At 51.6% G+C, this 23,388-nt stretch overlaps 1 protein-coding gene across 5 annotated transcripts; it reads right to left on the reverse strand.

Annotated features, from left to right (window-relative positions):
* Positions 1-1,662: 1,662 nt before the first annotated feature.
* MIER2 (MIER family member 2) lies at positions 1,663-18,097 on the reverse strand. Of its 5 annotated transcripts, none has more exons than XM_036399377.1 (13): positions 18,086-18,097; positions 13,310-13,397; positions 12,078-12,226; positions 11,509-11,634; positions 10,746-10,869; positions 9,994-10,103; positions 9,314-9,383; positions 8,371-8,522; positions 7,433-7,514; positions 7,226-7,320; positions 6,314-6,441; positions 5,191-5,327; positions 1,663-4,583 (listed from the first exon to the last, which is right to left on the reverse strand). In XM_036399377.1, exons 1-13 carry the CDS (start codon positions 18,092-18,094, stop codon positions 4,108-4,110), a joined length of 1,746 nt encoding a protein of 581 aa, XP_036255270.1. In that variant the 5' UTR covers positions 18,095-18,097; the 3' UTR covers positions 1,663-4,107. The 5 variants fall into 5 exon arrangements, with proteins under 5 accessions (XP_036255270.1, XP_036255267.1, XP_036255268.2 ...); XM_036399374.1 differs by having other exon boundaries at positions 6,209-6,441; XM_036399375.2 differs by having other exon boundaries at positions 6,338-6,441; positions 8,371-8,537.
* Positions 18,098-23,388: the final 5,291 nt, after the last annotated feature.

The raw sequence follows: 23,388 nt of genomic DNA on the forward strand, positions 1-23,388 counted from the left end.
GGCTGATAACTGCGGGTGATTGAAGCGCAGCTGGGCGGCCTGTGCAGAATGTCAAGGCTGTTTGTGGGAAGCCGAGAGCTGGAAATACTCTCGAGTTCCAGGAGAGGGGACAGAACCACGGGGCAGCTTTCCCCTGCCCTGATGTGCCCCGGTGCAGCCTCCTCCGGTGCCACGGGGGCCCTGGCACACCGCCGGGGCAGGATTTGCCCCACGCACGCTGCCTGCAGACCCCGAGCAAACAACTGAGAGCCCCGAGGAAGGAGAGCTGGGGGGATGCCCAGGCTGTGTCGAGGAGCAGATGAGAAGATTAAGACGCTCCGGGCCGGGGCACCGTGGGGACAGAGATGTGACAGCGCGGGGCTCCGAGGACACGGCACGGACCAGGGGAAGCTCCGCGCGGCCCCGCACGGTTTTACCCCACGGGAGCCCGGGGCTGCGGGTGGTGCCGCCCGGCCCGGCCCGGTCCCGGGAGTGTCGCGGGCGGAGCGGGGCCCGGGCGGGTCCCGGGGGGCGCGGGCGGGCCCGGGCGCGGCGCGGTGTCGCCCTCTGCCGTCCGAGCGCCGCCGCTGCAGCCGGGCCCGGGGGGCGGCGGAATCCAGCCCGGACCCAGCCCCGGAGCACGGGGGGCTCCAGAATCCAGCCCGGACCCAGCCCCGGAGCACGGGGAGCTCCAGAATCCAGCCCGACCCTGCCCCGGAGCACGGGGGGCTCCAGAATCCAGCCCGGACCCAGCCCCGGAGCACGGGGGGCTCCAGAATCCAGCCCAGGCCCAGCCCCGGAGCACGGGGGGCTCCAGAATCCAGCCCAGGCCCAGCCCCGGAGCTCGGGGGGCTCCAGAATCCAGCCCAGACCCAGCCCCGGAAAGCGGGGGGCTCCAGAATCCAGCCCGGAGCCTGCCCCCGAGCCCGGGGAACTGCAGAATCCGGCCAGGACCCTGTCCCGGTGGTGTTTAGAGCCCGCGGGATCCGGTCCTGCCGCTCTCACCGCCTCGGAAGCAGCGCTCGGGTCACACAGGGCCTGAAACCAGAGTTTGGTGCCGAAGGATGCAACGGAGCGAGCGCAGGCCCAGCCGAAGGCTCCAACCCGCGGTTCCCGCTGCTCGTCGGGGCCTCGAGGAAGGGAGGAACCCGCCCCCGTCCCTCCTGCCCTGGGCTGTGCCCATCTCGTACCCAGCTCTGCGGGGCAGAGCTGGAGCCCTCGGGGCAGCCCCGGGACAGGCAGAGCCAGGCACAAGCAGGAGAAGAGAATTTAGGGAGTCTGTGATGGAACAGAGGGACTGTGGTGGGGAAACACACTACAGTTAGAGCAGTAACACTCCACTTGCCTCTAGGAGTTTGTTCTGGTTGAAGTTTGGAGGCACCCCTGCCTCTCAACACTCCAGAGCTGGCACAGGCTGCCCGGGGTTTTAGAGGATTTGGGGGCACCTGTGAGAGGAACAAACAGCTGCCTCCAGCTGCAGCATGGGAAGGGAAAAACTCTGGGCCTCCTCCTAGGCTGGGATGGCAGCCCTGGCACAGGGAATCCTGCCCTGCCTGGAGGAGAGCACTTGTGGAGGGCAGGAGAGGATCAGACAGTAGAGGCAGGGACCTCTATTCTTATTTTGCCATCATTATACACTGGACTGTTGCTTCTTGGCCTCCAAAAAGAAGACAGACTTCTGGCTCACTTTCAAATTAGGTTTTTAATTAAATAAATAACGGCGAGGGGGTCTTCAAGGCAGTGTCACTTCACAGTGTAGGGCTGGGGGGCAAGGGAGAAAAGAGTCCAGCATTGGGAGCGGCTCAAAGTGAATGTGCTTTGTAAGAAGGAAAAAAGAAAACCCCAACCAAAAAAAAAAAAAAAAAAACAACCAGAACCAAACCCCCTCCCTGTCCCAGCCTTTCTCACCCCTTTCCCTCAAAGTTATGTGGAAAAAGCGCTGCACTCATGTTGAAAGACCCCATGCAAATCTGTAAACAACACTGAAGGACATCGAGAGATTTCTGCCTCAGCCAGCTCCCCTCTCCTTTCACTAGGGCTTGAAATAAACCAAAAGAAAAAATGGTTTCCGGAAAAGTAAGAATGTTCTCAGCCTATGGAGGAGATGCCAAGGCCTGGCCCTCCCTGGGAGGGCTGCCTGTGCTCTCACCCTGCCTCCTCTTCTCCCTTCAGCCAAGGAGCTTCCTCTCAGCCCCAGAAAAGGGGAATCACAGCCTGGGCAGTTCCACTATGGAGCAGGCACTCGTGTTTTCTCTCTGTTCCCAGGAGCAGCTGGAGAGAGGCCTCTGCTCAGCACCTCTGGCTGACAAAGCCATGCCTGGGGCTCAGCACCTCCCAGCACAGAGCTGGCCACCAAAGCAAACCCCTGCCAAAGCACACAGACCAGATCTGGGCCTTGGGAGATGAGACAAGGTCTAATCCTGACATCCCATGGGGCTGTTTGATGCTGCCTCCCTGCTCCTGCTGCAGGGCTGGGCACAACTTCCCAGAGCCAGGTAAAAGGAGGATGCAGCCTCCTGGGTTTAGGTACCTGCCCAATCCACTGCAGCAGAGCCAAGTGCACAATCCCAGCCCCAAATCCTCCACCAAAACCCTCACTCAAGCCCCTTCCCAGCTGCAGAGCACAGCTGGAGGTAACACAGCTCTGTCTGCACCAGAGCCTTGCCCAGCAGGTGAGCAGAGAGAATTCCCTGCATGGGAAAAGAGGAATGGGAACACACTGAGCCAGGGGCCAACCCCACACCTGCAACACACCTGGCAAGTGAAGCAGCTTTGGACTCCAGCACAGCCAAGGACAGGCTCCTGTGGCTCTGCACAGCACCTGGCACCTTCCATGGCAGGAGAGACACACTTTGCTCTCAGCACAGCCTGTTTTGTGGCACAGGGATGCTGTGGGACTCCCCTGCCTGGGACTGTGCTAGCACCCAGATCACAGACATGCTGGGAGCTAAGCAACCTCCTCCCTCTGCTGACACACTGTTGGAACAAACTGGGAAGTTACAGATGTTTTCACCTGCATTCTACCCTCTGGCACTTCAGCCCAGACAAGATCAGGTCACCCCCTGCCAGCAGCAGCACCACAGTTCTTGGCCAGCATCACTCTGAGTTCAGAACCTCCTGTTACTCCCCACAGAAATTCTCCCTGGCCCAGCATTGCTCAGGAAGGTGAGAAGGACTTGAGTGCACACGATGCTGCTGCACACACAGCATCCCCTCCCAAAACCTGACAGTTCTGCCCAAGGGCTGGGCCAGGCTGTCCCACCTGCAGCTGGTGGAGAGTCAGGAACCCATGGCTGCTGCCAGAGCTCCTGGCATGAGAGCCCAGCTGCTGTCATGGTCCTTAAGGGCCAGCTTGTCCCATCCCTCTCTCTAAAGCCTGGGATAGTGTCCCAGGCAGGACTCAAGGTGACACTGCCAGCCAGGCCACCCTTCCCTGAGCCTGCTGTGGTCCCAGGGGCTGTGCACAGGTGACAGGAGATGTCCTAGATTATTTTCCCCCCTCCAGCATATCCAAAGCACTTGTCAGCAGCATGACCCCCTTACTCACTGCTCCCAGCAGTGTTTCCATCCCATGAGCAGCTGTGTGTCTGTCCTGAGCCATGGCTGCTGGGAGGAGGACAGGGTGAGGGGCTCCTACTGCAGCACGCTGCCCGTGGAGGGAGGATCAGCCTCCCTTGGCATCACCGTGCCCATCTCTGCAGGAAACTGCCCTGCAGCCCTCCCAGGCTCTCAGACCCCCAGCCTGCACCCTCACCATGATGGTGACACATCTCTCTTCTCAAAGCACCTCAGACTGTCCCAGCTGGGGCCAAGGGACACGTCCCCATCCCGAGGCAGGGGCTCTCTGGGCAGACTGGCATCACCCAGGGTGACACATGGTCAGCACAGGACGGGGGTGAGGGACCTCCCCACTCAGGAAAGCCAGCCACCACTTTGCACAACTGTGTCAGGATACACTGGAGCAGAAAGGTGTTTGGTTTCACTGTAGCCTTGGATCAAGGAGGATGGAAAGACGGATTCCGACCGACAGCTCCAAACTGTCCCTACAGGACAGTGGAAGTTCCAGAATTTCACTCAGTCAGGTCAAAGTCCTTGCTGGGTCTGTGACAAATTGGTGACTGGAGACTTTCACTGTGACAGAGGCTCTGAGCGAGCCACAGGTGCTGGGCAAGCCTGATGAGCAGTCAGGAAAGTATTTACATCTCCGATGCTGATGAGACCGAAATCCGTGACCGATAAGGACACTTGAGCAGGGGCCACCACTGCCTCAGGGTCTCTGTCCAAATCCACAGCACCAGCAATTAAAGGCAACCCCTCATTAATGTCTGCAGGGAGAGTGAAGTCCATGGTTATTGTCTCACCAGAGTTCTGCAACGTTTCCTGCTTCTCTGCCAGTCCTGGTGCCACGGGTGGCAAAGCAAAGAGCTCGGGCTCAGAGGGGGTGACAGAGTGACGTGGGCAGGGCACAGGGACAGCCCCCGAGGGCGTCTCCTCCGAGGGGTCAAAGGAGCAGTTTGCCTCCGAGGGGGTGCTGCATTCATAGCCCTGCCCTGACTCACTGATGCTGCCCAGGCTGCAGGCTGTGCTCTCCACACTCAGGGGCTCTGCTCAGGTGGGGACAGAGAGAGGGACAAGGAAAAGAAAGTCACAGTGAGTCCACAATGCCCAAACACCCAAGAGTATTTGTTAGATGGCACAAACGTTTCTTTGTTACAGCAACCAAGATTCCCCCATCAGCCCCTACCGAGGGAAGGCAAGATGCCCACAGCAGATGGGAGGCCATCAGTGTTTCTATGGAAATTAAAGGAAACCTCACAGACACACTGCAAGATAAGCCAAACCCTAAATCCTATCCCCTCGTGCCAACAACCCCTGGGAGCTGCCCACACAAAGCTTTCATCTGCAGTAGGACAGCGAGGGAATGAACCCACGTGGGGCTCCCTGCAGATCTTCTCACAGCTTTCACTGTGTGTGAGAGCAGCTTGCACCTGACTTCTGAGGCCTTAAGGCAGCCTCTGGAGGAGCTGCCCGTGTCAGGGCTTTGGAAGCAGTTCATCCAGGTGCCCAGTGCATGATCCTTTTGTTCTGGGAATGACCTAGGCCACCCCTCCAAGCCTACAACTGTTTTACAGTCACCCCTGGTCAATGCAGAGACAGACAAGACTCCTGCTGACACCAAAACCCCATGGCAAGGAGACAAAAAGGAATTACCTGTGCTCTCAATTGCTATCTGATCCTGCCCAAAGTGAGCATCCAGGCAGCCAGCTGCAGAGGGAATTGGTGGGGAGCTCCGAGAACGACTCGTGTTTTCCACTTCAACCCCATCCAGGTCATTGTCAGTGAAATCCCTGTGAGGAAACAGAGAGAGCCTTGCCACCACCTGCTGAGCAGAGAGATGCAGGCAGCAGAAAGGGTGACTGGGATTAAAACCCATCCACAAATAAAGCAGGATTGTAGAGACACCACTAGAATGAATGTTCATCCCTCCCTGCTCTCAGAGCCCTGAGGAGGTGATCTCAGGTAACAGTGTGGCCAAGACCAGCCCAGGATAAACCAAAATGGGCTCTCCAGCTTCCTAAAGAGCTCTGCCCCCAATCCTGTGAGCCTCAGCCTGTTGCAAAGGGAAATAAATACATGAACAAACACTCAGGAACACCCAGATTCATGGAATGACTGCGGTGGGTCCTCAGTGTGACAGCAAAGAGCAAGTGATGAGAATATATTTTCCCACCCTGGGAAGATTTAAGATTTCAGGTATTTTCCTGTCTTGCATCAGAATTTAAAAAAAAAAAAATTCTAAGCCTTCATCTGATGTTTTTAATTGATTCAGCTTCAATATTTCATTTTGACCTATTAAGAGATTTCCGTTTCAACCTTTTTGAAAAGGTGTATTTTGAAAAGTACTTTCTGTAATTAGCATACATTTCAAAGGGAAGAATTTGCCTCAAAGGGAAATTAATTCAGGTTCCAAACCACCAGAAATAAGTGCATTTTTGAATTTAAATAGCTCCCTTCCCAAAACCTCATCAAACTGAGTTCTTTCACCAAGTCAGCTCTGAATCCCTGTCCCCAGCCTTTTGTGGATGCGTTTGTCTGAAACAAAACTACTTTTGACACACAGAAAAGGACAAGAAAGTCCAGAATTCTTTGATCTTCCCTCCCCACACCAAGCGAGTGTTTGTGCTCTGAGAACACCCCGTGCATCCCTCCATCCTCCCACCCCAGAAACCTTCTGGAGAAGAAAGCGCAGTCGGTTAAGCGGAGGTGCTTTGCAGCAGGAATCTTCACTGGGAGGTTAATATTACTAATTTTAGTGTGAGAATATTCCACGCACGTGGCTCCAGGGTGGAGGACGTACTTCTTCCTTCCTAGACGAGTCTGCTGAGTGAAGTAGTCATAACGTTCTGATTTTTTCCACATGTAATAATACTCCACGCACTCGCCCACCGACCTCGTGCGGACCTGAGGAGAAACAGCCCAGTCAGGACAGCCCACCCCCATCCCTTGCATCTCCTGGAGCAAGGAGCTATCTTCCCATTTAACCAGCACAGAAAATTAGAAGTGCATTACAGTGATTTACATTGCTATGGACACATTGCTGCAGAACAGAAGCACGTACTGAGGTTTCCGAGGTGGCCAGAGAAAGAAACTCCCCACAGCACACAGCTGCTGTCACAGACCCCTGTGGGCCACACACACTCGTGCAGGACTTTCCTGTGCTTCCAGCAGCAGCACACTTAGCAGAGAGAGCAAACCTGCATCCATTGTCACTGGCCAGCGTCAACATGCCTACAATTAACCAGTGGTAGAACTGGACTCTCTGGTTCTGCCAACTCCCAGCACAGCAGCATGTCCCGGGGCCCAGCTCTCCCTACAACAGCATCTGCCATTCTAGAGGACCCCAGGGGACTTTACGAAACATCCACATGCTCAACTCACTCATTCACAGAAGTACTGCAAGGGCTGAGAGTTTGGAAAGAACTTTTGAGACTCCAGAAAGGGCTAATCAGTAATTAACTGACATCACTCATGCAGGTCAGTGGTGTTTGTGACTTCTCCCACCTGGAAAATAAGGCAGAGCAGGGCAGTGAACAGCCCATCACCTGCTGGCATGAGTCAACACAAAGCCTGGGACTGGAACTCGGCCATCCTGAACTCCCTGTGTCAGCCCAGGCCCAAAACACACCTGTGGTGCCCAAGCACCTTCCTCCTTCCCCTGCTCCTCACCTGGGGGGAGCAGCCTTACCTTGTTGGCTTGGATAAGGTGAAAGTTTTTCCCATGGACCCTAAAGCCATGTTCAAAATTTCTACATTCTTCCTCGCTCCAGGCACAAAGCTCATCTGTAGCAGAAAGAGAGAGTTGGGGGAGATGTAAGGAAGAGTTGGGGGAGATAGAAAGAATCTAGAAAGAGTTTTATGTGCCATAATGAAGCCAAAAAAGGGGGGTCCTCACCTCTGATAACCTTCACGTTGAAGCGCAACCTCCTCAGTGCCTCTTCTGCATTGAAGTTGCATTTCACCAGCTCATACAAAGCCTGGGGAACAGGAGGAAATCACTCCCAGCACCTACCTGAGCAACACACCACAAACCAGCCCACTCATGACTCACATTTGTCTCGTAAAACTTGCATTTCCCAGGAGCCACCTTGCTGCTAACCCCAACTTGACCATCAGCAGAGATTACCCTACTTTTTAAGGCACTGGATTACAAATCCTGGCACTCAACAGATGCAATGCCACCAGAATCTAACCTGGCTAGCTTGAAGTAAACACAGCTGCTCTGAAATCTGCTGACTGTCTCAGTCTTCCCAATGGGAAGGTAACCAACCTCCCCCAGTGCACAGCTGGGCACACACCCTTATAGGAAGGTGCCCCTTGCTGATGGAGTGACAAAACTATCCTTTGTCCCCTTAAAAAGGAAATAAGCTCAGAAGTTTCTCTCTTCAATTAGGTGAAAAGACATCTCATAGGACTTGGGGGACTTCAACTGGACAGAAGCCAAATGTCCCCACCTAAGCAACTTGCTAGAAAAAGAAGAGAACAAAGAAACCAATGGCTTTTGTGAGGGGTTTTACCAGGAGCAAGAACCTTTTGCACTGACTCGGCTTTTCTCTGTAAATTTTGCCTTTTATTAAAACTTTTTTGTTTCCAACACTACCATAGAACCCATCCTGTTGCTTTTATGCCTTCTAAGATAGCTGAGCTATCTTGGGTTTGAAATAAATCTCCAAAAGCTTATGAGACCTGTCTCGAGGAGACCCACATTTCACACCCTCGCTTACCCATCAGGATCACAGGAGTTTGACCTCATTCTGCCCTCTGTAGGGAACATGGCACTGTTGGGCCAGCACCAGCTGGGTCTGTGTGGGCTGCAGGAAGCCCTGAGCTCACCTGCTCGTTGTCCTTGACCACCTCTCCCTCTGGCAGGCTGCTGCCAGCCAGCTCGTCCCACTGCCGCTTCACAGCTCGGTACAGGAACTCTTCCACCTCCCTCTCAGGGAGGATGTTTGGGTCCCAAAGCAGCTGATCTTCATTCTCATAGGCTAACAGAAAAAGCACTGAAATAAGATAATCAAACAGAGAATTCTGCTGCTTTTTGAGAAGTGGTCTGCACGGACATGCATGGGGGAGACAGAGGAGGGAGGAAATCTTTGCTTGCTTGCTCCAATTTGGCACCAGAGATGACAAACATCTCTCAAGGCACTGCCTGTTCCCTCCTGATTTTGGAGGCAGATAAGCTCTTTATATCTCTTTTAGGGCCTTTGGCACGGGCTCAGCTTGCTTCCATTGTTTCAGAAAGGTTGGCTGACAAAAGTTTTTGTTATCATATTCTCAAAGATTGCTGTTTTGATTAATTAATCCTGGCAAATAAAGACTGTTTTAGCTTTCTTGTCCAGAAGCTCAACAAGCTGGCACTCATACTGTGCTCATTATTGGACACAATCTGCAAATCAAGGCACCTCTGTCTACTCTGCAGACATCCCAAAATCAGAAACAGATCATCTCCAGGGAGCACTGGAGGTGCTCACTACTTAAGGAAGATGTCAGAATAAATCAGAGCATCCCCAGATGGGTGTTCCTTCTCTTTGGCAACAGCTGAGACCCCCTCCTGCAAACCTGTCACATCAACCCAGTTCTCAGTGAGCTCCACCAATTCTGTCCTTGTGTTCCCATCCCTATTAACTCAGGCTTGTTTCAGCCAGTAAATCTGAATGTCAGCACTGAAAGCTGCCCAGCCTGGAGATCCAGAGCAGGACTGGAGACCCAGAGCCCATCAGAACCCCCTGCCAGCAGCCCTACTCCCAGCCCAGGCACAAAGGAGAGGCTGCCTTACCTTTTTGCCTGTGCCTGTTTAAACGGAGGATGGGAACAGTGGCCTGGTACTGAGGTCCAACCATGATCTCCTGAAATCCCACAACAGAGAGGTGAGAAAATTGAAATGGGAAATGCTCCATGCAGGCTGTACTTCATGATTTAGGGGCTACACCACTACAAGGCTGATTTATTTCCTGGTAGCCCCCTCTGTCACTATTGTTTCTAGTGAACCCTGACTATTTTATAGGGTAACTAAGAAGATTTATTACCAACCAGATGATACTGTGGGGACCTTCAGCATTCACATAGTTTTAATGTAAAGGATCTATGACAAGCAGCTGAGGTTGGAAATAAAGCAATGCAGAGGTTCTCCTGCAACCTTAACAGCCAGGATGAATTTGGAAGCCTGCTCCTCTCTTTAGAAAGATGGCTCCCCCTCAGTGAATCCTGCTGGGAGTGCTGCACAGCATTTCACCTTTATAGGCCTACAGGCTGCAGATTTAATTTAGGCACAACAGACTTCCCTATCTGACACAGAAGATGATTTCAAGCTTGTATTAAAACCCCCTCTTGTAACCCACATCTGCCACTGCCTCCCACAAAATGCAAGGCATCAAGAAGCCAATTGGGGAAATAACACAGTGCTTGGGTGTCATGGATTTTTCCAATTCAAGAGCCCCCCTTCCCAAGGTCATTTACCTTCTTACACTCATTGGATGGGATGGAATCCACCTCTGAGTCCTCAGCCATGGAGGAAGCACATGGTGATGAACATGGCTCTTTGTCTTCATCAGCAAGGAAGTTGTTTGCTTTGTGGGAAAGGAAAAGATCTGTAGTTAGGAATTTTTCATTCTATTCCTTTACATTCCCTCTCCTTCCCTTCGTTTTCTGTCCTAAAGTCCCTTTCAGCATGGACTACAGTGACAACTTACCTGTATTTTAATTTTCTCACTTTAAGTAAAAGAATTTGGACACTTGCCACATGGATGGCCAACTTGGGGAAGCTCAGACTCCTTATTATTGCAAGACAGCAGAAGAAATAACATCACTTCATGCAGAGTCCCTGTCACGTGCTTTGGCTTCCCACATATTCCAACATTTAGAAACTGCCACAATCCATCACTCCATTACTACTACTGAATTTATTCACTTGTAGAGGTGTCAGATGAGGTACTGATCTTTCAGACTGCAATTACAGCAGGCAGCAAAACAATTCCCACTCTCTCTCTGAGTATTCTGAGAAAATTCTCCCCTCATCCCACTGCTCATCAACGCTCTGTCCTGTCCTACCCAAAGCCCGGTAACGCCTCTGCCATGCAGACAGTCCCTAGGAGGAAAAGTGGAAAATCTGATGTCAGGAGACTGACAAAATTAAGAGAAGCATTCTCACCCTCCCCTGCAAATCATATGTAAAAGTGAACAGCAGCTACTTAGGAACTAGTGACACATACAGCCAGGCTGGTTTGGGAATAAGTCCGAAGCATCGTGGGACGTGACGGATGGAGTCAGATCGTCAGCTGAAGATTGTGTCTCCTCCTCTTCTTCCCCTGAAAGCAAATCCTTCGCTATTTGTTCCTTTTAACAACAACAAGAAAGTGAAAAATATTTTTAAATTAAATATATATATATACCAGGGGGAGTGAGGCCTAGAGTAAAAACATTTTTGGCCAGCAGTGGTCACATCCACAGAGCTTTTCACCCTCCCACAGCTTGTCCAAAGACAGATTTCTCTCTCACACTCCCACCACACCCAGACTATTTTCCCTAGAAGCACTTTAACAAGTGTCATGAATGGCTTCCTATGGAAGTCAGACAGTATGAGCAAGCATCCCTTTCTGTAGAGCTGCACTCACAGCAAATATCTCAAAGATCCTGAAGGAGAAAGAAAGGAAAAAAACCCCAACTCCCCCCCCCAAAAAAACCCCACTTTCTACAGACTCGAGCTAGAACAAGAGGAGCAGTGGCTTCATACAAACTTTGAAGATACAAACTGGCTCTTGACACACCCCCATCAATGTACAAATACTTGTAACCAAAGCTCCATACAGAGTTTCTATATTTTGAAACAGATATCCTTTGTCCCTTCTCCTCTAAACACTCACACTCCTGTTTCTGCACCTGGTGTCCCAGAACTAGGCAGGCCCCTTCCAACCCCTCTGAAATGGGGGGAACCTCAACCCCATGTGCAGACAGCAGGCAGAGAGCTGCTCTCACCTTATCCAGAGTCATGTCAGGGAGGTTGGGAGTGATGTCATTGCTCTCACTGTCCTGCTCCGAGATGGGATCTGATGCCTCATAGCCATACAGTGCAAGCAGCTCCTCAAATGGCATTTCACTGCTCTGAGCAAGAGGAGAACAAAGCTGCATCAGGAAGAGAACAACCACAAGAGCACCACAGCAGCTGGAACACAGAGAGGGCAGCTCAGCTCCTCTGGGGGCTCTGAGCAGCCTCAGGGGACACTGTTGGGACCCACTGTAACCTGTGCCTCTCAAAGGTCTGGACAAGCCAGGAACTTTCACCCCAAAGCATTTTAAAAATACCTTTATCTTTTATTCTAGATTTCAAACAGGTGAAAGATGCCAGACAGCACAAGTGTATTTAAACAGAGGGAGGGGAGCAGCAAATCCCTGTACCTGCCTTGTGCCAGGCCTGAAGGGACACTCCCTGTCACCAAGAGCAGTTTGTGTTCCACTGAGACCACCCAAGGCTGCAGTCAGGGTTTCACACAGCAAACAACCAAACCCTCCAGGTAATTTCCCTTCCCCTCCCCTGCTGCCTTTACCTGAGAGGCACTGAAACTCTTCTCCAGCTCTTCTAAAGATTTCTGCTTCTCCTGAGTATCATCTTCCTCCCTTTCTTCCCTCACACCATAGTTCTGGGAAAGGATCTCTGCCAGGTTCAGTCGATGATCAGCTGAGCCCATTGACACAACTGCAGGGATCAGAAGGAGTTGGACACTAGCACCACCATGGAGCACATCTTGAGATGCACCCACAAAGCCAGGGATGATCCCTTCTTGTGTGTGTGCAGACATGATAAGCCAGAGGAAGAGATTAGGCAGAACAGAGGGGAACAGAGATCACAACTGGCAGCAGTCACTTCATCAGCACAAAGGTTCTGTGCACAGTTGAGTCCCACAGCTGACTGGAAGCTGAATCTGAAGCTTTTCTGAGTATTTGTGTCTCACTCCTCACTGGATTCTCACAATATGTGTGCACACACTGCAGCCTTTCCTTCACCTGGGGGCATTTTTAGGGTAATCTCCCCTTACTCAAGGTAATCTCCCCTTACTCAAGAATGGCCAAAGGGACACCTGCAGGAGCTTTGGCATCACTTCTTACTCAAGAATGGCCAAATATTTCTTTTTATCTCCTACTTTCATGGATTTCCCTCTCTCCCCACAGCCCCATGAGATGCTTTTCTGGGATTGCTGCCAGTGCCATTGCACCTTGGCCAGGGCCTTACCTGCCATGACCACACTTGAGGATAAATCCTGTGAAATCTGAGAAGGGGTCTTGGGACACATCAATAAAAGTGAGGGGAAAATGGGGGGAAAGGGTAATCACTCTTTACTCAAGGTAATCTCCCCTTACTCAAGAATAGCCAAATATTCCTTTTTATCTCCTACTTTCATGGATTTCCCTTTCTCCCTCCTCCCTCCCCACAGCCCCATGAGATGCTTTTCTGCCATACCTGCCATGACCACACTTGAGGATAAATCCTGTGAAATCTGAGAAGGGGTCTTGGGATACATCAATAAAAGTGAGGGAAAAATCAGGGAAAAGGGGCAATCACCCCTTACTCAAAGTAATCACCCCTTACTCGAGAAGAAGAGTGGCCAAGTGAACACCTGTAGGAGCTCTGGCAGCTTTAAGCCTCTCCTCCTCAGTCCAACAGCATGGGAATCAACCAACGGGCAGGGGAGGTGTTGCAAGGAGAAGGGAATTGATCACAGAAACTTTGTTTCCTCTGGAAAGCAGAGCAAGAGGCAGAGGGAGGGGAGGCTGGAGGTACCTGCAGCGCTCTGAAGGGAGGGCTCTCCAGGACATAGACCACGGGCTGGGTATGGAACCACCCTGGGGCTCTGCCGGCCAACAGAGGCCTTCAGGAAAAGAGAAGAAATGGTTGAGACAGCTCTCCTTAAAAAACACCACCTTTCCACCCACCTCACCCCACCAGCAAATGCAATTTAAGTTCAAAACAAAAGTTACCTCAGAGGGCAGTGTTAGGAACTGTGCTGTTCAAAAGAGCTCCTCACCTTCCCTCAGTCCATATATTTCCATTCCATCTATTTTACCTCCAGCACTCTGCTCACTGCTTATCCCCCCACCAGTCTGAGATCTCAGACCTTTGTAAACCACTTAAACTAAGGACCTGGAGCCTCAGGTGTTATTTTAAACACACACACTGTGTCTGAGCACAGCATTTTTAGGGATCTGACCCTTCAGGGAGCAGCCAGCCACAACATCCTGGCTCCTCCCTGATGCTTCACTGCACCCAGGAGCAAGGAAACAGCAGAGAAGGAGCCTGGAAGGACCAGGAGCACTCTGCTCACTTCTTATTCCCCCACCAGTTTGAGACCTCAGAGCTTTGTGGTTTACATCTTCACTTAAAAGGAGTCCCTGGAGCCTCAGGTGTTATCCTGAACACACACATTGTGTCTGAGCACAGCATTTTGAGGGATTGACCCTTCAGGGAGCAGCCAGTCACATCTCCCTGATGCTTCACTGCATCCAGGAGCAAGGAAACAGCAGAGAAGGAGCCTGGAAGGACCAGGAGTGGCACAGGTGAGGTGGGAGAGGCAGAGCCTCAGAACAGGCACCTGCAGGGTGGCATTTGGTGCCAGGTCACAAGTTCAGGCAGCAGCAGGGGCTGAGGAAAACACGCAGACAGAACATCTGCTGCTCCTCACGCTGCTGTGCCTGCCACTTGCTTTTCATCCAGTTCAGCCTAGCAGGGAGCAAACAGGTAAACAACCAAAGCTTTTGGGTGACTGACAGCACCTGAGTGCAGAAGAAAATCCCAGAGTCAGTCCCCCAGTGACATCTCTGTGGGATACTCAGCCACCAACAATCTCAGCACCATCACTCCTCACTTATTCAGTTGGAGCCAGGACATTCACAGCCTTCCACAGGAGCCTCTCACAATTTATTTAAGAAAACACAGTACAGCTTCACATTAAAGTCTGTCCTCTAACAACAAAGCAAAGTATTCACCACAAAAAAGCCACCACAGACTGTGAGTTCTGAGTTCCTTCAGCTACCAACGTGCAGACTGGAAATTCCATGATAACCAAGAAGATGCCTCCAGTCCACCATCCCCCAAAATAAACCCCCAGAGATCACTCTGGCTCCAGACAGAGCCCTGTAACCATGCCCACAAAAAGAGAAGGGAGAAGTTATGGGATGATGAAAGGAGAAGGGGACAGACTCCATTTTGAGGATGGTCATACCAGGAAATGGCTCTGTAAGTCAGGAAAGTGTCAATGTGCCTTTGTTGGGCTTTGCTGGAATGTGACCAAGCACAAAACCCTCTTGGAGAAATCCTTCCAAGCAAACAAACATGGTTTCATGGAAGGGGTGTGGTGTGCCCTGACTCCCTCCAGGTCTTGGGGAACCTGCAGAACTCAGATTTGGTCAGGCAATGATCTGTAGATCAATGGTACCTCCTTGCCTGGGGATTAATAAAGCCTCTGAAAACAAAGATTGAAGCTGTTGGCATGGATGGGCTGGCTTGAAAAGGTCTCAAGAATACCTCAGGAACAATGAGATCTCCTGTTAATAATCAGGTGCTGAAAGGAAGAGGATTGGCCACTGCAACAGTGTGACAATTCCACAACTAATCAAGAGTTTAGTGCTCCAAAGCAGTAACAGAGCACCAGAGCAATGGAACCACCATGGAATAACCAGCACTGCTCTGCTGGGGCTGAGAAAACAAGAAACAAGTGACAAACAAAGAAAATGGTCCATTCCATGTCCTATTTGAATAATCCCTCAGATTACTCACAAATCCACAGAAACAAGAGTCAAAGGAATAGAAGAGACAGGCAGGCCTGGCTTAAAAATGCAGCTGATGACAGAATATTTCTGATCTCCCTGATTACCAGTGCCATGGGATGTGGAGTTACTTGGCTGAAGGTGAGGTGGGTGCAGCCTGACACTTCAAATCAAACATCCAGCCAAAGCAAATGGCCCATTCCATGCTCAAATTTGAACACATGTGGGATACAACAATCCCTCAGATTACTCACAAACCCAGAAGAAACAAGAGTCAAAGGAATAGAAGAGAAAGGCTTAAAAATGCAGCTGAGGACAGAATATTTTGGTTGCCCATTCCATGCCCAAATCTGAACACACATTGGACAGAACAATCCCTCAGATTACTCACAAATCCAGAAGAAACAAGAGTCAAAGGAATAGAAGAGAAAGGCAGGCTTGGCTTAAAAATGCAGCTGATATTTCTGATCTCCCTGATTACCAATGCCATGGGATGTGGAGTTACTTGGGCTGAAGGTGAGGTAGGTGCAGCCTGACACTTCAAATCAAACATCCAGCCAAAGCAAATGGCCCATTCCATGCTCAAATTTGAACACACATGGAACAGAACAATCCCTCAAGCTACTCACAAACCCAGAAGAAACAAGAGTCAAAGGAATAGAAGAGAAAGGCTTAAAAATGCAGCTGAGGACAGAATATTTCTGATTGCCCTGATCACCAATGCCATGGGAGGTGGAGTTACTTGGGCTGAAGGTGAGGTAGGTGCAGCCCAACACTTCTGCCTCCTGTGTGATGTTTGAATTTGATATGCAAGAGCCTGGCATGCACCAGAAACACAGAGAACAGTTCTGGGCCAGGGTGTCACTGCTCCTGCTGCTGGGGAGGGATTCCATGAGTTATCCTCCAGTTATTCTCCCAGTGCACTGTGATCCTGGAAATTGGCTCCTATGCCCATGGGGCATTGAATCTTGGGGGGGCAAAAAAGGAGATTAAATTCCTTTAATTTCACTTTCCCATCCCCAGCATTGTTTTCCTCCTGCCAGCTTCTGCTGCTCAGGCATAGGAGTAACTTTCCTCTCAGAAGTTACACTGAGGTTGTAACTACTCATTCTCATGTTTGTAGTTCTGGGTGACTCCTGCACTCCCTCCTGAGGTGTGGACTCAAGGCTTTGAGCACATGAACGAAGCTCAGCCATCATTTAGGACACACAGAGGCAGGGTCTGAGCTTTAGCCCTGACAAAGTTGTTTCCCAGTGTGAGGCCAGTTGTGCCTACCTCTGAGAAAACCTTCCAGACTGAAATCACTCTTGCAAAAAAAGTGAGGGAAAAAACCAAAATTCCCCTTTCCAGTGCCACCTTTCAATAACTAACATCGTTTCCTGAGCCAGTCTAACACATATTTCAGATTCAGTGAGAAACCTTCCTGCTAGCTCTGCCTTGTGCACACTCCTTGGCCATGGAGCCATTTTCCACAAACCCCAGCTGTAGCCAGGGAGGGAAACAAGTTTGTCCTGCAAGTTCTGCCTCTGCAAAACCAAAGAATGAACAGATGACACAACACACAGCCCACCTTGTGCACTGCCCAGGAAGATCAGGGCCCCACCACACCTGTGCAGAGATGCTCCACACCCAAAGCTCACCCAAGAGACAATGCCAGCTCCTGGATGTCCCCTGAGCTCTCTGAGCTGGGCAGGGTGCTGAGGCACCACTCTGACCCAAAAAAGTGCCCAAACAACTCTTTGGCACAAGGGAATGCAACAAGCTTGGTGCTCCACCAAAGGCCAAAGCATGGTGGCCAGGTCAAACAGACTTTCCTCGTGTAGAACACTGAAATATCCTGGAAGAGAAGTCCTGCCCTGGGACAAGATGCTGTCACAGCCAGTGGGGATCTGAGATCCTGCCACAGAGTACCTCAAAGTCTTCCCTTGCAAGTCTTGTTCCATGTTGTGGCCACCATGAGGGTCATGCCACAGAAATGAAGTGTGCATGTGTCACAGCAACCATCACAACAGGTCAAGGATGTTTGAGGGACATGGCAAGGCTCGATGGGCAATGGCATCACCAGCTCAAAGAGCAATGGAGCAATGGCAGAAATATTTCAGCACAAGACACCAAGGCAAACACGATGGAGCAAAAACATTTCAGCACAAGACACCAAGGCAAATCTGACATGGCAATAGGGGAGGGCAGTGGGGAGTCCCCACCTGGTCCCTCTTTACTTCTGGCCCCTAGGCAAGGTGGTGAGAACCATCCCGGCACCCAAACCAACATTTCCCGACACCTTCCCCACCCTCTGCCATTCCCAGCATCCTGACCTCACTGCTCAGGCCGCCTCTCACCTCAGAGCCCCCTCCAACAGCTCCACACCCCTGGGCCCGGCTCCAGCCACCCCAAACCGCTGCCGGGTCCTGCCGGGCCACAGCCCCGGGGCTCCCACTCCGCTCTGCCCCTGGGCCTTTCCCGCAGCCCCCGGCCCCTCACGCCTCTCTCCGCCGCCCTCAGGCCGCGGGGTCCCCGCGCCGGCGCCGCCCGCTCCCGCCCAGGAGCCTCTTCCCGTGCCGTCCCCGCCCGGCCCCGCCGCCCCCGCCCCTCGGCCCGCTGCCGCCCAGGGCCTCGGCGTCCCCCCGGCCCGAGGGCCGCCGCCCCGGTGGCCCGCGCCGGCCCATCACCCCGCTGGCTGCCTCCGGACGGCGGCCCCGGGCGGGCGCGGCTCGGCGGTCCCGGTGTTCCACCGCCCGCCCGGCCGGGAGCGGCCCCGGGCCCGGCGCGACCCCGACGGCGGCTCCGCGCTCACCTCCGCCATGGCCGAGCGCGAGCGGCAGGGGGCGCGGGCCCCGGATGCGGCGGCGGCCGCTGATTGGCTGCGGCTGCGGGGGCGGGGCCAGGGCCGGGGCGGTCTGAGGGGCTCCGGCTCGGGGGCCGCAGTTGGGGCTCGGCCGGCCGGGCTCGGTGCCGGTTCGGGGGTCTGGTGTTGTCTCTTCTTGTTTTTCCTTATTTTTCCTTGTCTATCCCTGCGGAGCGGCCACGGAGGGAAGGGTGTGGAGGCTGCACGCTGCCGCTGCCCCTAGCAATGCTCCTCGAGTACCGGCCGGGCCGTTTGGTCGCTGCCGGGACCGCCGCTGTGAGGCCCCGCGGGGGCCGGTCCCGCTCCCCTGGGCCGGGTCCCTCGGGCCGCCAGCCGGGACAGGCGGTGGAAGGGCCCAGGGACACAGCGGGGACCGCAACAGGTCAGAGGAAAACCGTGCTCACAATCCCCGGCCTGCCTCGGGTATCACAGAGCTTCCAGGGAACACAGAACGTCCAGGGAACACTTTGAGGGATCCTCACTGGTCACTCCTGTGAAAAACGCCAATCACTTGTTTTTAAAATTTTAAAAGCCTAATAGTAATAAAATGGTTATAAAAATAGTAATACAATCAGAGTAATAATAATTTGGACAATTTGAATTACGACAATATGAGACAATAGAAACAAAGAGTTATGGACAGTCCAGGTACCCTTTTCTGGGCAGCACAAGCCGAAAAGGACACAGTTAACAGAGCATTAACCCTTAAAAACAACAGCCTGTTGCATATTCATACATCTCATATATGATGCATAAATTCCATTCAAACACAGGATTCTGTCTGGTCAGTGTCAACTTCTCCTCCTAATCCTGATGGTGTCTTCAAGGCTGAGCAAGGTGGGAAGAAGTTTATTTTTTCTGATAAGAGAGCAATAAATTCTTTTTCTCTGAAAGATTCAGGTGTCCTGTGGCTGCTATCTCAATGCGAGTCCTTTCTTTAGAAAAAGTATCCTACATAGCATGGTTTCTATTTTAACATTTTGTTATAAGCCTAAAACTACCTTTACCACACTACTTAAGAGAATTAATACAGCATCACTTTCTAACACAACACATATAATATTCATTTGAATATTTGCGTAAAGCCAATCATAAAAATACGCATTTTTCACCCAGCACAAGGAAGGAATCCAGGGATTCCTGAAGTGAATGGCCCTGCCATGCTCCCCTCCATCCCACAGCCCCTCGGGGACCCCCTGACCCCTCAGGGACTCCTGGCTGAGCCAGCAAAGCAGCCCTGTGGTGGTGTTTGAGGGTGTCCAGGATGAGAGAGAGATTAGACTCTTGTCTCCATGTTTCAGAAGGCTGATTTATTATTTTTTATATGTATTATATTAAAAGAAAATTACATACTAAAACTATACTAATGAAAGAGACAAAGGAGACATCAGAAAGCTAGAAAGGAAAGGAATGATAATAAAATCTTGTGACTGACCAGAGTCCCGACACAGCTGGACCTGTGATTGGTCATCAAGTAGAAACAACTACATGAGACCAATCAAAGCAGCAGATAATTATTGTCTATATTTCATTTCTGAAGCCTCTCAGCTTCTCAGGAGAAAAAAAAAATCCAAAAGGCAAAAGGATTTTTCATAAAATCTACCTGTGACACCTTCCCTCGGGGTGTGCTGTGAGCTGGTGCACAGGGACATTTGCCACCTTATGATGGGTCCCGTGGGTCATCACCACCCAGCTCCTGCCAATGCCTGTGCCCAGATCTGCCCCTGGCCGTGCCCACAGCAGCCTCAGGCTCTGGGAGCAACCTCTCCAGCCTGGATTTTTTTCTCCACCCCGGCAGCCGGCTCCATGCTGGGTGTTGCTCACGCTTCTGAGCTCAGGAAGCAAAGCGTTATCAAGTGCTTCTCAAGTGGTGGTGGCCCTCGAGCTGAGAACCAAAGCACTTCACCAGCCTTTTGTTGCCTTGCTTGGAGCTGTCTGGCTCTTCTCAAAGGACTGACAGTTTACAGATGCTGTTTGTTCAATAAAAAAGAGTAACCTCGTCTCCAGCTTCAGAAAAACTGCTGATTTCTCCTTGCTCCCAGCAGTGCGTTCATGTGTTCTGTCACCACAAAAACAGAGAGCTTGGGGGTTTGAGTCAAGGCCTGAGGTTTGGCTCAAGGCTTGGGGTTTTGGGTTAAGATTTGGGGAGATCCACACTTGTTATGATCCTGGAGCAGTGCCCCTGCCAGCTTTTGCTTCTCCATTGAGTGCTTGCACGGACAGCTCCAGGCTGAGTCTCCTCGAGCAGCTGCAGCTCCCTGAGGGAGCAGTGAAACACCTGGCAGGAGACACCTCCACTGCCCAGGACATCAATTTCTGCCCTCTGAAGGACCAGGCAACACCTCCTGCAGCCCCCAGGCTCTGAGGGCAGCACATCACCCACCCCTGGTGCTGAAGCATCGTCCTAAATCAGAGATTTTAGCGCCTGACATTCAGTATTCCGAGATTTTCAAAGGCATTTTAAAAAGCCTGAAGGGCAGTGGAATTCCAGGTGGTTCGGGCTCTGCAGGTGTTTGGGAGTGATTTGTCAGGACGCTCCCACAGCAGCTCTTGGACAATTGCTGCTTTATGGACAGAGCAACAAATCCCACATGGGTGAAGTGGCTTTGGCTGAATCCGGGGTTGATCTGGCCCTAATCCTGCCCTCCTTTCTCTCCTCCACCTGGGCCCTGCCTGGTAAGCAATTCTCCTTCTTGGAAAAGCTTTGCAGCCCTGAGACAAAGGGCAAATTCTTTTTTTTTTTTTTTTTTTTTTTTTTTGATGCAGCTCAGCCACAACAGATTGTAGATTTTAAAAGTTTACACAGGTTAAAAAAACAGTGTTGGTAGGAGGTATCAGTACTGCTAAAGGGAAAGGGGAGCTTTGTGTGGGTGTGAATAACGTGTATTTTATGACTGGCTTTCACAAATATTAAAATGAATATTGTATGTGTTGTGTTAGAAAGTGATGCTGTATTAATTCTCTTAAGTAGTGTGGTAAATGTAGTTTTAGGTTATAATAAAATGTTAAAATAGAAACCATGCTATGTAAGATATCTTTTTCCTAAAGAAAGGACTCACAGCGAGACAGCAGCCACAGGACACCTGAATCTTTCAGAGATCAGAAAGAATTTTTTGCCTCATTTTTTATCAGGAGAAATTAATTTCTTCCCACTTTGCTTGGATAGGATGATGCCATTAGGATTAAGAGGAAGAAGCTGACACTGACAAGACAGGATCCTGTGTTTGAATGGAATTTCTGCATCATGTATGAGATGTATGAATATGCAACAGGCTGTTGTTTTTAAGGGTTAATCCTGTGTTAACTGTGTCCTTATTTTGCCCAGAAAAAGGTACCTGGACGTCCATAACTCTTTGTTTCTATTGTCTCATATTGTCGTAATTCAAATTGTCCAAATTATTATGACTCTGATTGTATTACTATTTTTATAACCATTTTATTACTATTAAACTTTTAAAATTTAAAAAAACAAGTGATTGGCATTTTTCACAGTGGGGCTGTTTCCTGCCATGGGTGCAGGGTGGGCTCTGTGCCGAGGTGGGCACAGACATGCTCAGACTCTAAAAAACTCTAAAAAACTCTAAAAAACTCAATGTTTCCAGTGGTTTGAGGCTGCTGGCAGACAGAACAGCTCCAAGGCTTCACAAAGCAGCTGTGAATTAAGGTTTTGGTGAAGCATCAGTTCTCACCAATGCTAGATGGAGCTCTGCTACTCCAAACACCACACCCGTGCAGGCTTTCAGATGAGCGTTCACACTTCTGAGCTGGTGTTTCAGGGTCCACCGTGGCTGTCAGCTGCCCAACACAGCTTCCAGGGGTCTTTTCCAGGTTTTCTGAGCCTGGGATGGCTGGGTCAAGGTGAACATCATGGCTACAGAGTTCCCTTCTCATCCCGCTCTCCTCCCTCCCTTCCTCCTTCCATTCAAGTCGTCACAACCCACAAACGTAATTTATTTACAATCAAAATACTTATCACGATCTCTGCTGGGCTCACAAAAATGGCTGTGATATCCACAGGTGGAAATCCAGTGCAGGCTTGGGCTGGCACGCTCAGGATGAATCCTGCAGGTCAGATAATGCCCAGGCTGCCACCCCATGTGCTGAAATCCCAGCTGGCACCACAGGGCATGGGCAGGAAGATGTGTTTTGACAGCAGGCATGCCGAGGCTTTGCAGTTTCACAGCTTTTCTGCTGCCAAATAAACCCCTCCTGGGATGGCCAATCCCTTTCAGGATGTCAACATTCCAGAAAGGCCAGCACAGAGAGGACAGGAATGCCTTATCCCTCCATGCTCTGCTGTGTGGTGACAGCCAGAGGGACGCCCAGGGGACAGCAAAGCCACACGAAGCCTCTTCTGCTGAGGGACACAACACAAAGGCTGCTGGCTGCCAGTGTCCCCCTGACCTGCTGCTTCCCCACAGCTCCTTGGCTTCCGTGGGGTCAATCCTGCAGCTGGTGAAGCTCCTGTACTTGACACATACGCTGTGGTTTTGCTGGTGTCAGTAATTAACAGCAGATGAGGGGGAATAATTAATAGCCCTGATGAGGGGTGTGCAGAGAGCAGCCATGCCCAGGACCCCGTGCCCCTCTGCCAGGGCAGGCTCTCCATGTCCCCATGGCTCAGGACATCCCAGGAACCCCTCAACCACCTGGATGGGCACCTTAAACCCCTCCAGCCCTTGGCTGGGCACACAGGTGTGTTTGTTTACCTGGGCACGTGTCCTGCACTGTCACCCCTGCAAACAACACCTCTCCCCATTCCCTCTGTGCTTCCTGGGGGTGTCACCCCGAGGGAGGGAGCTAAATGAGGGAGTGCTGATGAGGAACTCATTAATTCTGGTGCCTGTCAGCCTCACAGGATGATGATAAAATGCTGCATCCTTCTGGAGCAGCAGGAGGTGGCAGCAGGACCGGGAGGGAGCAGCCTGGCCATCCCACACCCCTCCCTGCACCCCTGGGTGCTGACATGGAGCTGAATTCAGCCCCTCATCCTGCACCCCTGGGTCTGACATGGAGCTGAATCCAGCCCCCAATCCTGCACCCCTGGAGCTGCATCCAGCCCCCCATCCTGCACCCCTGGGTCTGACATGGAGCTACATCCAGCCCCTCATCCTGCACCCCTGGGTCTAACATGGAGCTGAATCCAGCCCCCCATCCTGCACCCCTGGGTCTGACATGGAGCTGCATCCAGCCCCTCATCCTGCACCCCTGGAGCTGAATCCAGCCCCTCATCCTGCACCCCTGGAGCTGAA

The sequence above is a fragment of the Molothrus ater genome, chromosome 26, assembly GCF_012460135.2.
Source record: "Molothrus ater isolate BHLD 08-10-18 breed brown headed cowbird chromosome 26, BPBGC_Mater_1.1, whole genome shotgun sequence".
Taxonomy (NCBI): domain Eukaryota; kingdom Metazoa; phylum Chordata; class Aves; order Passeriformes; family Icteridae; genus Molothrus; species Molothrus ater.

Bases quoted from the DNA above. Each gene is read 5' to 3' on its own strand.
- MIER2 (XM_036399373.2), bottom strand. The intron at 10,104-10,745 runs GTATGTGTCACT...TTTCCCACAAAG, and splicing joins ATTCCCAAACCAGCCTGGCT to CAAACAACTTCCTTGCTGAT. The intron at 5,328-6,208 runs GTTTCTGGGGTG...GTTTCCTCACAG, and splicing joins TGCGCTTTCTTCTCCAGAAG to GGATTTCACTGACAATGACC.